Source organism: Convolutriloba macropyga, chromosome 2 (assembly GCF_964194025.1).
Source record: "Convolutriloba macropyga chromosome 2, txConMacr16.3, whole genome shotgun sequence".
In the NCBI taxonomy this organism is placed as follows: Eukaryota; Metazoa; Xenacoelomorpha; order Acoela; family Convolutidae; genus Convolutriloba; species Convolutriloba macropyga.
Genome location: NC_134469.1, coordinates 42,973,048 through 42,987,508, shown reverse-complemented (window position 1 = coordinate 42,987,508; position 14,461 = coordinate 42,973,048). Strand labels below are relative to the sequence as shown.

General features: G+C 35.3%; 1 protein-coding gene across 2 annotated transcripts in view; it reads right to left on the bottom strand.

Moving 5' to 3' along the window:
* Positions 1–2,321: 2,321 nt before the first annotated feature.
* Positions 2,322–14,461, bottom strand: part of LOC142335285 (uncharacterized) — a 28,041-nt gene continuing 15,901 nt past the window's right edge. For both annotated transcript variants that reach the window (XM_075383722.1, XM_075383723.1), the window contains exons 4-6: positions 10,922–11,084; positions 7,697–7,825; positions 2,322–2,681 (exon numbers count right to left, since the gene is read on the bottom strand). In XM_075383722.1, coding sequence (XP_075239837.1) covers positions 2,547–2,681; positions 7,697–7,825; positions 10,922–11,084 — 427 coding nt within the window. In that variant the 3' untranslated portion in view covers positions 2,322–2,546. The remainder of the gene's footprint in view (positions 2,682–7,696; positions 7,826–10,921; positions 11,085–14,461) is intronic.

The following is a 14,461-nucleotide window of genomic DNA, read 5'->3' as shown; positions in this document are numbered from 1 at the left end:
TTTGATCAGTTTGTTGAGAGGCAGCACATTAAATTTTGGTTCCGGATTATTGCCAAAGATCTCATTTAACCAATAATTCCAATCATTATTCTTTCTGTTGGTATTTTTGCTTTGGAGAAAAAATCTCAAGGGGAGCACTTTACCTATCACAATTGTGTCTAGATCCAGCTTAGTTTTCTAAACATCAACGAACTCGTGAAATTTACGAACAATCGGGTGTTTTCATAAATTTTAGAACGTTTTTCCTGAATTACGAACTTTTTAGGAGCCTCATTTTTTTTACTGGTGATAGCTTCTCTTTGGTTGTTGAGCCACTGTATACATAAATTCAAATATGCTGAGGTGTTATCGTCTTCCTCTAGCTTCCTAATGATTTTCCTTCAGGGACTGAGATTGAACAAGTTTGTGTTTTATTTGAGCCTAAGAGAAGGATTGTAAATTTTTCTTATGCACCCCCATTTACCTGTTTACTACTCATTGTTTCAGCTGTAGAGAGACCAGTCGAAACCTCATGGCCATCGCTCATCTGAATTCGGAGCATCTTTCTGGTTGATTTCTTCTTACCATTCTAATTTGTTGTAAAACTCACAATATATTTTAGAACAGGCATGTTAACTTTAATTTAAAGTTGAGTTGGGGTCATTAAATTGCTTTATTTTCCTTGCTTTGGCAAATAATTTATCAATCTATGACATGGCTCATCAAATTGTCAATAATCAGGAAAACATAGTGAAAAAAGGAATTGATATAATATAAATATCAAAAACAGTACAAAGTCGTTTGTCAGAACTGCGCTATTTAGTCCCGCAAATCCTGGCAAACAGGCTATATGATGTTTTTGCCACTACTAACTTATATTAATAATTTATTTGATTTATTTTTTTGGAATTTTTATGGGAAAATGACTTGATTTTTACGTTGGATACCCGGGTCGAGAAAAAATCGCAAAAATATGTAAGATAAGCGGTGAAAAGTTGGTTTTTTCACAGCAAATTTCGTACAAAATTTTGCGGTGAAATACGGTGAAATTATGTAAGGTCATCGCTAGAGTAAGCGGTGAAATTTGGTGAATTTTTTTAAGTTCACCGCTTACTTCAAGTTACCGTCCTTGCACGGCTTCGAACCTCTCACCTCCTGCATGTCAGCCATTTCTTCTTCCACAGCGCCAGGTCTCACTAAAAGCTAGCATATTTGTTTTGAATTTAGATCAAGATTTTTTGTACGATAGCGGTGAAATTACAAATTTTAGCGGTGAAATGTGGTGAATGCGGTGAAATTATGTAAGTTCACCACTTACTCTATTGGTGAAATTACATAAATTCACCGCGTAAAAATTCAAAAAAGATGTATGATTATTTGTGGGTAAATTTTCCGTGTGTCTTTTAATAAATCTATTTTAACTTCGTTGGACAAAAAAACAGTTCGAAGCGTTTTCTAAGCAGTGAACTTATGATATTTTTTTAAAGTTAAGCGGTGAATTTATGTAATTTCACCGTATTCACTGCTGATCTCACACAATTTTCACAACCTTTTTCTAAGCGGTGAATTTATATAAGTTTACCACTAAGTTAAGCGTTGAAATTATGCAATTTCACCGCTACCAGGCAATAATGGTTTTTTCAACGCATTCACCGCCTGATTTATGTAATTTCTTCACTGCATTCACCGCTTATCTTACAAAATTTTTCTCATTCACCGCTTATCTTACATATTTTTGCGTTGAATGGCGGTGACACCTCGACCCGGGTATCTTGATGCAGTGCTAGTTTAGTGTTGCTCGTTGAAGCTCGCGCATCCACCGAAAGAAACGAAAAGGAGTTTTATCAGTAGCGACAAATCAGTGGTTCCTCGACGCTTGAGAAAACTATGCTCAACTCAAGTTAGTTTAATGAAAAGATACTTGCTCGACCGGTGAAAAATATTTACCCCGACTTTAACTAGTAGCTGGGCTGGGTCATCTTGAGCTCAATTCGAGTTCTAGAATGATGTACTTCAAGACATTTTTTGCGTTCGATGTTCTTTCTATTCACACCACGTTTATAGACGTAAAATTTTAATTTAAAACAGGCAAGTAATGAACCGCAAAATTAATAACCGCATAAAATCCCGGAAATCAGCTATTTAGAACTAACTAGGTTTTTTTAGTCTGATTTAAAATGTACTTTCTATGCTTTGTCGTCGTTTTTGGCCATCGGTAAGGAAAGGGAAAGTTTTTCCAAAATATGCTGTAGTTTTTAAATAAACAAACTGCCAATTCTGGATATACAGATTTCAAGTTATCTTATAGCTCAGTCTATATTGATTTTTAGTCTTACGTAATCTCTGTCAACGAAAAATTAGAATTAAGAATATAGCCACCTTCAGTTTTTACACCAATACCCAAACTCAAAAGCTGTACAACTCAAATAAATTTTCTGCTAATTCGGATAATTCTCATATCATGTAAACATATCATACAAACTTGTTGAGCCTCTACAGGAAACTAAAATTCTAAGATATGAAGCTGTTTGTCGGTGGTATTGCTAGCAGACTGTTCTATGATATTATCAATATAGTCTAAATTTGCCTGGCAGGGGACCAATTCGGTTGAACAATTCTCCATACACAGTTGCAATTTCTCTCTTTTCGTCCTTTTCCAGTCGGAAATCAGGCTGACCGTGTGCAAATCTGTAGTTGCACGCCTGACAACGATTTACAAATCAATAGACGAAAATGACATCAAATAACATAATGAGGGTCAATTTGTATTAACTAAGTGTTTCAAAAGTGGTTTTATTGAAGCAAACCGTGATACAAAATTTGCCAGTACTTCTAAGAGAGGAGCCGAGTTTTAAATAAAAGGTTATTAGATAACCTTAATGGTGCTCTTTAATGATCAGACACAATTGGAAAGACAAAAATCAGTCATGATCAGACCTGTAGTAAAAAATTAGCTGTGATCAGACCTGTAAAAAAGAAATTTGCCAAGTCAGGCCTGTTGAGACAAAATTCAGCCATGACCAGGATCATAGTATCGTTTTTTAAAATTTTACCCATTTACCTTCATTGATAGGAAAAAGTTGACCACCCAGATAACCACCTATAAAGATTTACTGTGCAAAACCTAGCAGGCGCGAGGAAAGCCTCAGAAGAATAAATCAAGTGTTTTATCATAAACAGTACGTCATGTTAAAATGCAACTCAGCATTATTGGACAGACTTTTGTATTAAACTGCCCGGGTTGAAGTTTCTTTGATTTCATACAAGGATCATATATGATTTCATACTGTCCATACTTGATTTCTTAGTACGGTCCTTGTATGAAACCAAAGAAATCATATATGATCCTTGTATGACTACCAAGAAATCATATATGATCCTAGTACGAATACCAAGAATCATACATCCATTTTTTGAAAATCTTTAACCATTTATGTTTTCTTGTTTATATTCGGTAGGGCATCACACATATGATGCCCCGGCATCACATTGTGATCCGCCAAAAGACCCTAACGTACAACATCAATTGCATGTTGGGCACAAAATAAAAGAGTAAGTCCAAACAAATAACAAAATTTTTGACATACCCTGAAGCCAGTTTATACATATATAAATGCTCATTTATAAAAAAAAATCAAGAGAAAAAATGCATATCACGTCATATTCGTTTTCAGAATACGTTTAAACCACAAAGTTATTCTTTTAGCGCACACAAAAAATCAAATGTGGATTGCAAATGCGATATAATAATTTAGTAAGTCCTCTGACTACATTATACGAGAATTTATGACACCAGTCAATGTATTATGTGTCATATATGACCTTGTATGAAATCCAAGAAATTTTTTCAACTTCAGTGGAAAATCAAAATTATACAGTTTTTAGTCTTTGAATTTCTTTGTATGATCCTTGTATGATTTCTAGGAAATCATATATGGTCCTTGTATGACTACCAAGAAATCATACAAATCATATATGACCTAGTATGATTACTAAGAATCATATATGACCTAGTACGAAATCAAAGAAAGTTGTATGATCGTTGACCCGGGTGTCAACACATACATTCCTATCGTATTGAAAGTAATTATCAGAAACTCAATCCTAGAACTGTTGTCATACGGAGAGATGCCATTAAAATCGACTTAGGGAAAATAAACTTGTCTATCGAGATAGGCAAACTGTAGAAGGGAGGAAGGCGGATCTGTAACTAAGACACTTGTTAAATTGGTGACAGTTTGATCGTTAAGTTCTATGAAATCGGTTAGATGCAAACTCAGATAATTAAAATAATGAGTTACTGCAGTTTCGAATGAACCATAGAAATCAATTTCCAAACTTCGAGGCTTTATTTATTTTAGTTTGAGAGGCAATGTACATTACTCTTATTGAACTTTTGCAGCTCTTAGCACTAGGATTCATGGCATTGTGTTATGTACCAAAAGGGTAAAGCAGCAGAAATAACCCCGAATTATATGACAGGAAATGAATTACATTTGTGAGACGTTTGAGATATTAGAAACGCACAAGCTTGTGGGTGCGAGTATTATATTGATTGGCAGTTATCCTAAGTCTCTTGTTTATGATAGGGCGTATTACTGATGCGCATTGTTTAGTTATAGGTTGCAGTTTTTTTTAATTAAAGTGCTTTAACGTCCACTCCTGTCCATAGCCAAAAGCAGAGCTCTGGAAATCTATTCTAGAGAAGATGAACGACCAAACTAAACTTTTCAAATTGTGAAATCTCGGCATCAAAGTTTTCCCATGATCAGCTGCCGTATTAAAGTTTGGAATGTTGCACGTCATATTAATTTTGGCCCCAAAGTGAATATTTTGGATGTTCTATTTTGTCCTTGCTTTTTAAACCTTTTCAATGAATGACGGACAGAATATATGAAAAACAGTTTTTATGACTTAAATGTAGCGTTGGCCAAATATTGAAGCTCAATTTCGTTTTTTTAAGTTAAATTGGGCAATGACTGACCAGATAATCATAGTTAGGTTGTGAATGAAATGTTCACTAACTAAACACAAAGTTCACCTTGCTGATAATTTAGGAAGCCACATTTAGAAGGCCACAGTTTTTGTTCCGTTGCATCTTTTCTTAAAAGCATATTATCCAGCTTTTAATGAGCAAATCTGTAGTTGCATGCATGTCAACTATTTACAAATCAATAGACGAAAATGACATCAAATGAGGGTCAATTTGTATTAACTAAGTGTTTCAAAAGTGGTTTTATTGAAGCAAAACGTGATACAAAATTTGACAATACTTCTAAGATATCAATTCTTCAATACTCCATGATCAGACTTGTAAAGACAAAAATCAGTCATGATCAGATCTGTGTTAAAAAAATAGGTGTGATCAGACCTGTAAAAGAGAAATTTGCCAAGTCAGGCCTGTTTAGACAAAATCCAGCGATGATCAGGATTCTATTAAAACCCATTTTGAACCTTTACTTATTAACCCTCGTTGATAAGAAAATGTTGACCGCCCAGATAACCACATATAAAGATTAACTGTGAAAAAAAAACTGGCAGATGAGAGGAAAGCCTCAGATAAATAGAATAAATCAAGGGTTTTCTCATAATCAGTACGTCATAATAATTTGCACCTCAGCATTATTCGACATACTTTTGTCTAAAACTTTCAACACATACATTCCTATCGTATTGAAGGTAATTATCAGAACCTCAATCCTGGAATTTGTGTTGGTCAAGCAAGCCTATAGGCAAGCTAGCCGAATTTTGAAATTGGGGTCAAGCAGGCCGAAAAATTTCCGGATACCCGTATTTTAAGTTGCTCCTGGCGGGCCGGTGAGCGGGCTGGACGGTGGGCCAGTGGGTGGGCCCGCGGTTTTCGAATTACATCCCACAGCGAATAAGAGGCAAGGCAATGAACAGAGGTCCGTTGAGGCCCGTAATGAACAGAGGTCCGCTTACTTTTACTTCGGCTTCGTTTGCGTTCGCCCCTAAAATTGTTGTCATAATGAGAGGATTAAAAATGCCTCAGGGAAAAAAACTTGTGTATCGAGATAGGCAATCTGTAGAAGGCTGGAAGGCGGACCTGTAACTAAGACAATTGTTAAATTGGTGACAGTTTGATTGTTATAAGTTCTATGACATTAGTTAGATGCAAACTCAAATAATTAAAATAATGAGTTACTGCATTTTGGAGTGAACCACAGATATCAATTTCCAGTTAACTTTGAGGTTTTAATTATTTTAGTTTGAGAGGCAAGGTACTTTTAGCTAATTGATTTTTTGTAGCTCTTAGCGCTAGTTTTCAAGGCACTGCGTTAATTGGAAAAGCAGCAGAAATTAGTCCAAAAAGTTTGACAGGAAATTAATTACAAGATTTGTGAGGGGTTTGTGTAATTAGAAACGCAATTGCAGTGATGTTTGTTTAATTTATAGGAGCAATTCAGTTGCGGGTCGTCGATTCTATTGTTTTTGTTTGATTAACCCTTGAATCGGTTTAAGAACAACAGCGTTGATTCTGTGACACTTTGGGCAATTATTTGAGACTAGATAAGTTTGTCAATATTCCAAGCTTGTGGGTGCGAGTTTTAACTTGATTGGCAGTTATCCTAATTCTAATGCTTATGATAGGGCGTATCACTGATGCGCATTGTTTATTTTTTGGTTGCAGTTCTTTTTTATTAAAGTGACGTCCAATCCTGTCGATAGTCAAAAGCAAAGTTCTGGAAATCTAATCTAGAGAGGAAGATGAAACACCAAACTAAACATTTCGAATTGTAAAATCTCGGCATCAGAGTTTTCCCATGATTGGTTGCCGTATTAAGGTTTGAAATATTGCACGTTATATTAATCTTGGCTGCAAAGTGAGTTTGAGGTGTTCTATTTTGTCTTTGCCTTTGTTTTTTAATCCTCTTCAATGAACTGCGGTCAAAATGTAAGAAAAACAGTTTTTAGGACTTATATGTATCGTTGGCCTAATATTGAAGTTAAATTTCGTTTTTTTTAAGTTAAATTCGGCAATGACTAACCAGGTAATCTTAGTCAGGTTGCGGATGAAATGTTCACTAACTAAAAAGAAAGTTCATCATGCTGATAATTTAGAAAGCCTCATTAAGAAGGTTTCTGTTGCTTTGTATTTTTTTAATGCAGATGATCCAGATTTCAACGAGCAATTTCCTGGGCCCAGTTTTCCACCCGTATTCCGCTATCATTAAGCGAGAATAAGTGTTTAAAGCAATTTCCACTCCTAAATAGCGGGGAAAAGAGTGAAAGAGTAAATTTGAGAAACGAGTAAATTTGAGTAAAAACCGACAATTCTTACGTTAAAATACCGACGAAAACCGATCAAAACGACGAAAAAAACGTAAGGGCTTTGATCGGTTTTGGCGAAGTAAAAGCGACGAAAACCGACGATTTCTTATGTTTAAATTCGAAGAATTTTTCAACACGGGAAGCACACACACAACTCGAACATTTTTTTTTGCATCGGAATAAATTACTTGCCGCAGTTATTTTCACTATTAAATCAAAGATTATTTTGGCAAAATTTTCGCGTTATTTTACCATTATCACCCCTGAAAATCTGTAAACTAAACTGGTGGAAACTTTCTTTTCCAGGCTGTCCAGCCTTTTCACTAATAATTAACGATAAACCCCAATCCGAGAACACGTCGAAATATAGATAGTCGGATTCTTCCTGGCGGAGGGGAGGGGGGCTAATGCATTTAGTACATACGAGGACAGCTTCTCCTGGTCGCCAGTTAAATTGTATGCCATGGTTGTCAGCCACCCGTACCATCTGCTCAACCTCCTCTTCACTAAACTCAGTCCCGTCCCCGAATGTCACCAGACACCACGGCTCAACCTACACATGCATGTAAAAACAACTAACGGAATCATTTTGATAATCTCTTGTGGCCCAGATAAATTGAACTCTGATCAGAGCCTCTTCACAAACTAGGGCATACCTGGACCAAATTTTTCGGATTAGGACAAGAGCAGGAACTAGAGAAACTATTGATAATAATGAAATGAGGTGGAAGTCTGCCGGGATTGAGGTCCAGTTTCTCTCCATCGATTTTCAGCGTGACTTGTAATTCGTTAACGTTGAAAATCTTTAAACTTAAGAAAGATTAAGTAACAGTGACAGAGTGGTATAAAGTCTGACTCTGCAACAGAACCTCTAAGGAGCAGTTCCAAGGAGGAGGAGGAGGGGGGGGGGGGTAGAGAGTGAAATGGAATATGCATGGGAATTGGGACCAAACATTTAATGTCCCGAGTCCAGAAAAAAATGGAAAAATATGTAAGATAAGCGGTGAAAAGTTATTTTTTTTACCGCAAATTTCGTACATAATTTTGCGGTGAAATGCGGTGAATGCGGTGAAATTATGTAAGTTCACCGCTAGAGTAAGCGGTGATCTTACAAAAATTCACCTCAATTCACCGCTAAAATATGTAATTTCACCGCCCTTACAAGGGTTCGAACCTCTGACCTCCTGCATGTCATCCACTTCTTCCACTGCGCCATCTCTCACTAACTTCTAATAATTTTTTGAATATAAATCATATTTCAGCGGTGAAATGTGGTGATTTTTTGTAAGCTCACCGCGTACTCTAGTGGTGAAATTACATAAACTCACCGCTTAGAAAAAAGTGTCGAAATGAATGATTAAGGGGTAGTTTTAGTGGCGGGGTAAATCTAACAATTCCTCCCTTACTCCCCGTTAATTTCACTGCATTTTTTGCTGATCTCACACAAATTTAACAATTTTTTCCAAGCGGTGAATTTATGTAAGTTCACCACTAAATTGAGCGGTGAATTTATGTAATTTCACCGTATTCACCGCTTATCTTACATAATTGGGACACTTTTTTCGAAGCTGTGAATTCATGTAATTTCTCAGCTAAATTCAGCGGTGAAATTATGTATTTTCACCGCTACCATGCGATAAAGTTTTTTTTCACCGCATTCACCGCCTGAATTATGTAATTTCACCGGATTCACCGCTTATCTTATAAAAATTTCAGCATTCACCGCTTATCTTACATAATTTTCTGCTGAATGGCGGTGGCACCTCGGCCCGGGGTGTAATAACCTTTGATATTCTTTTTGTGGCCATTGCACTTCGTCACTTTCTGACGAAGGAAACTAATGGCAACGAAGATACATTTGTCTTAATGGTGAATACGAGTTGTTCTCTGAATTGGTCTGCGGGCAACTAATGATTTTATTGATTTTGAAAAAATTAATTAATATTTGGTCAATTACTTGAGCTCCAGTGAGCTACAAATGAACATAAATAATGTTCTCGGTATGACACTCATTACTTTGAAACCATTTGTTTTCGGAAATGTTTTTTTTTGTACATTTTTGAGATGTTTTGTGTTTTTGTGAGAAACTGGCAGGGCTAATTACGTTCCAGAAAGTCTGATCAGGACCTCATCAAGAGTCTGCATAGTCGGTGCACTACCTAAGGTCTGGACAGTCTGATCAGAGCCCCGTCCAGAGTCTGGATGGTCTCATCATAGATAGCTACCTCTAGAGTCTTGCTAGTCCGAACAAAGCTCTTTCCAGAGTCTGCACCGTCTGATCAGAAATTTTTAAGAGTCTGGAAAATCTTCTCAGAACCAAGAGATCAACCAATAAAATGACCAGTCCTCGAAATAGTAAGATTTAGTTATCCCCAAGGAGACCGTTTTTTGAGGAGCAGTTCCTTATTTAATCGATGAATGTCAAAGACCACGCTAATGATTAAGTGTTTGCTAATTGCTGTCGCACAGAAGTTTTTTATTGTTTGGAATGAATTTCTTTTAATGAAAAACCCAAAAACCATATGCATAAAATGACCATTTACATTTCTAAAAATAATACCTTATACTAATGATTGCTGCTACTTCAACAGTAAAAAGTGGCAGTCAGGGTACCATCAGTGAGCAACCGAAGTGCGTCTGGTTTCCCAAGAGCGCGACTAAAGTCGGACTGGCAACCCTAGTGAGCGATTCAAATCGGTCTGGCAACCAAGTGCGCAACTGAAATCGGTCTGGCATCTCCCGCCGTGCGCGACTCAAGTCCGACTGATGAGAACAAATTTTGGCCTGGATGGTCTGATCAGAGCTGTCTTGGGTGGGGCACCTCTGTCTGGGTGGGAGGCGTTGAGGTGAACAAAAATCTGTGACTATAATGGAATCTCCCAGATGAGATTCTGTTGCCAATAACATAGGAAAATATTTTTTTCGACAGGTGATTTCTTTTTGTAAAAAACAGTCAAAGACTTTACCTTTTCCAAACACAAATAAAGTTTTGACATAAAATGGTTTGATTGTAAGAGTTGATTGTTTTTAAAAGGTGTTCTGAGAAATTTCTATGGTTAATGTTGAAATATGAGTTTTAGCAGAGACAAATGAACTTAGTGCGTTGACTCGTATTAATTTCACCCCGGGGGCTGAGTACAGGTTCTGAGATAGGGCTATCGTTTTTATTCTAACTTATTTAGGTAACCAAACGCTAAAAAAATATATCAAATTCCTCCCCAGAATAAACTGGAGGAAAATTTTATGCCCCATTATCTGATCTTCGGATGCAATACAAATGACTTCTGATCAAATAACACTGCTCTCACAATCTACGTATATATATATATTCTGAGTTGATCTTCTGATTTCTAACAATTTTCGATTTAAAAAACAAGGAAATTTTTAGCGGCTGATTGTTTGTTACCCTGGGTTCTATGAATCAAAAATAAATCAAAGAGTAAGACAGAATGCGAGTCGTAGCGTGATCACTTCTACAAACTGTCATTTGAACCGACCAGAAGCGCTAAAAATGATCAGTCAAAACGTCCACAAACCTTTCAATGCTCGTTTCTCAAGATATTGCGATACCTGCAGAAACCTTAGTTTCTCAAGTTAATATGACCCTTTCTGAATGATTTTTTTTCAATAGGGAGTAGTCGAGTCAAACCTTGTCGTAGTCATGAGGCAACTGGTCACGTGAGAAGCAAGTCTCCTCTGACAAAGAGAGGAAGAGGAGATTTCGGTCAACAATTGGACAGTACTCGTAAATTGAAGGGTAATACACTGCTCTCAAGCTCCCATCTCTATCCCACTCAATATCTTGAAACCTCCTGCAAAAGCAATTTCCGTAACGTTTAATTCACTTTTTGCCCAATATAAATCTGATTTGCCACAACTATTTGTTTATATTCCTATTTGTGTTCCCTCGTTCTATGAAAAAAGAACTAGTCCCATTTTCACAATCAAAAAGATTTGGATTGTATTGGCACGCTGTCATTTTTTCTCAAGATCGATTCACATATTTTTTAACTTTTCTTGTGTCAGTGTGAAATCAAATTGGATTGTGTCTCGCTAGAGTAGCAGAGGGAGCGGAAAAGGGCGTAGTTTAAAGCGTTAAATTGTTTCAAACTGACTTCAAACAGGCCTCAATGGGGGGAACTAAGGGTCCTTGACTTTTACGCTCTCTGTTTTCAAAAATGTGAGTGAAATTTTGAAATTTGCAGGTGTTTGTTTGGCTTTATACGTTTACTTGATCTCATCAATTGCTACCATTAATGACAAGGGTTATCGGTTTAGCATTACTGCTATTCGAAAAATACTGGTGAAGTTTTCAATATTGCCCAAAATTGTGGATATTGTTGTTGTACTTGTCACTTAATGATGCCAATAGTGATCAATTTCAAGGGGTTTAATAGGAGGCATAATTGAAAGTAGTTAAATGTTCTAAAAACATTAGCACTAAGATTAAAAAAAATTGTTAAACTTTTCAGTTTCGCTACAATTTTGTTTTTCATTTTGCTTTCTTTTCAGTTAAAGTCATTAATGTCAAGTATTATCGGCTTTCTAAAGGAGTTCACAAAAAATTAGTCCTTTGTTTCATTTCAAAACTATTTTTTTTCAATTTTGTGATTTTTCCCCTTATTTGTTGTTAATTTGATGTCCTGTTGCTTAGGCATAGTACTGACTGATTTCATCAGCTATCTGGTGAGACATAAGTTAACTTTTTGATTTGTTTCAGTTGATAGCTACTGAGATACTGACTGTAACTTTGTTACTTTCGTCTTTAAATTTTTTTTGTTCTCAATTTTTGTCGCAAAATCTCATTGATTAGAAGTGCCTTCGGCTGTGAAGAGAGACAAAAACCATTTCAATTGAACTTTGTACTTGACTTTAATTTTATTTTGCCTGGACAGTGATTGCTTCATTATAATAGTTAAGTTTTTGACCTTATTTTAATCTCTGATTTTATACCTCAGCCTTAATGACAGGTCTCCTTGAAGGAGGTTTCGTGGTTGAACGAAATAAAATAATAGATTTTGTTTAACCATACCAGTTTAGAACTAACAGTTTTTGTTTTGATCTTTCTTGTTTCAGAAAGTTTTTGTTTTTACCCACTGTTTATTGTTTCAATTGGTATTTTTTCGCTCGTGAGTCTGTGGATAATTGGGAAATTATCCCGTTAATGGGACTCTCGCGCCACTGTATCAAAGATAAAAATTTGAAATCGATTTTCTACTTTTTAAATTCTTACCGCCGACTGGAATGATTTTCTGAATAACTGGCGTTTGTATTTTGTGAATGGTTCTTTAGTTTTTGAATTTATTGATGCTGCTCACATTTCAAAAAAGAACAATTACAGATGTCTCAATAAAGATCTTAGTTTTCCATTTTCCTGTGTCGATAGATCTCCTTTCTATATGGTTGATAGTCAAATGCTGATTTTATTCAACTCTGTTGATTGGAGATCAGAACTTGTCCTGCTATATTATTTTGTGAAAATACTTTTTGATTTTTTTAGGGGCGTACCAGTTTAGCAACTGTGTCATCATGTAAGTGTTCCCTGCATCTAAATTTTTACTACAAAGTTATTTTCTAATAATTTTGATTATTTTCGAAATAACTCTAGAAATTATATTTGGTCGCAATTAAACTCTCTCTGCATGTATTTATTATAATGCAGTTAAAAAATTTCTTAGAAACTTTTAATCCCACTACTCATCTCTAATCACAACAATAAAGAAGTCCTTTCAGAAAAAACTTGAGATAAATTTCAAAATCTCGACCAACGTTCAGTTTTTCTTTGAAGATCCTCTCTAACCAATTGTTTTGTGTTGAAAGTTTTTTAATAGTTGGCAAATTATTCATAAAAGATTACGAAACTCATTAAAATAATTCAAATCTGACATTGAAGTACTTGGAAAAAACTGTTTCAGAGATTTTCAGGCACAATCCACCCCCCCCCCCTCACTTGACTGGCACAATCCCCACTCTCACTCAAAAAATACAACAAACCAACTATTTTTGAGTTTCGGATTTTTTTTTCGCTACATCAAACTTTGCGGAAAAAAAAACACAAAAATTGACTTTTGAGGACCTCGATAATTTATAAGTTAACAAGCAAAATAAGTTTGTGGGAGCTGTTTCATGGACTAAGTTGACCATTATTGCGCCCGATCTGTTTTCATTTCATTCAATTTGCGTTGCAATTGTTTTGACTATATTAACTAAGTGCAATTATTGTGAATGTTCTAATCATACACATTAAAGATTTTGTTTCAAATTAAGAGTTAAAATGAAGCCTGATTTAAGTATGAGTAGAGCACAATAAAACACAAGAAGGTGTATGCTCGAACATTTTTTTTTTGAAAAATTTACTTTTTTTGAGGTATTGTTGATTTTAGGAGTTTTCATCAATGTCTTCGCTGTTATTTTTTTTTCATTATCTGCTTTTACTTCGACTGCCATCAATAAATAATAATTTTTATTGGCTCCCTCTCCCTGTCGCAATTGCATTGAATTCAAAATATTATTCAATAGCATTACATACAGTTTTGATATGTTTTGTTTTTGAAAACAGTTTTTTTGAGAAAATTTACAAAAATTTTCTGAGTTGTCACCATTGATAGTTCTTTCGAGTGTTTTTCTTGATTGTCAATAAGCTTCTGCTGTATAGCAAGACTACTTTTATGTCTTTTATGCTGTCATTCATATTCCAAGTGTTTTGTCATCTTATATATATATATATATATATATATATATATATATATATATATCACTTTGTTTATTGAAAACATCGTCATGCAGTTTTCCAATCTTTTTGAAATTTTTGTTGTCAAATTTCAATTTTTTTTTATTTTATATTAAACAGAGTTGTCAATGATATCAAATTGAAGTAACTCAGACGTGATCTGATCCGTCACTTAAAAATCAGTATTGATTCATATCAAAAAAGCTTTAAAACTCTGTTTCAATCATCGTAGAGTTTATTTTAAAAAATCTAGCCTCTTGCAGTTTTGTCTTTCTGTCCTATAGGCAAATTTTATCAGGTCTCAGATGATCTTTAACATATTTCTGCATTCCAACTTTTTTCACCTAGATAACGGTTCTCTCATCTTTGATACATTTTTGGGAATTATTTGCCTGACTTGTTTAGATCGATTTTTTAGATCTATATTGTAGTACTTGTTACTTGTTACAATTTCATCGG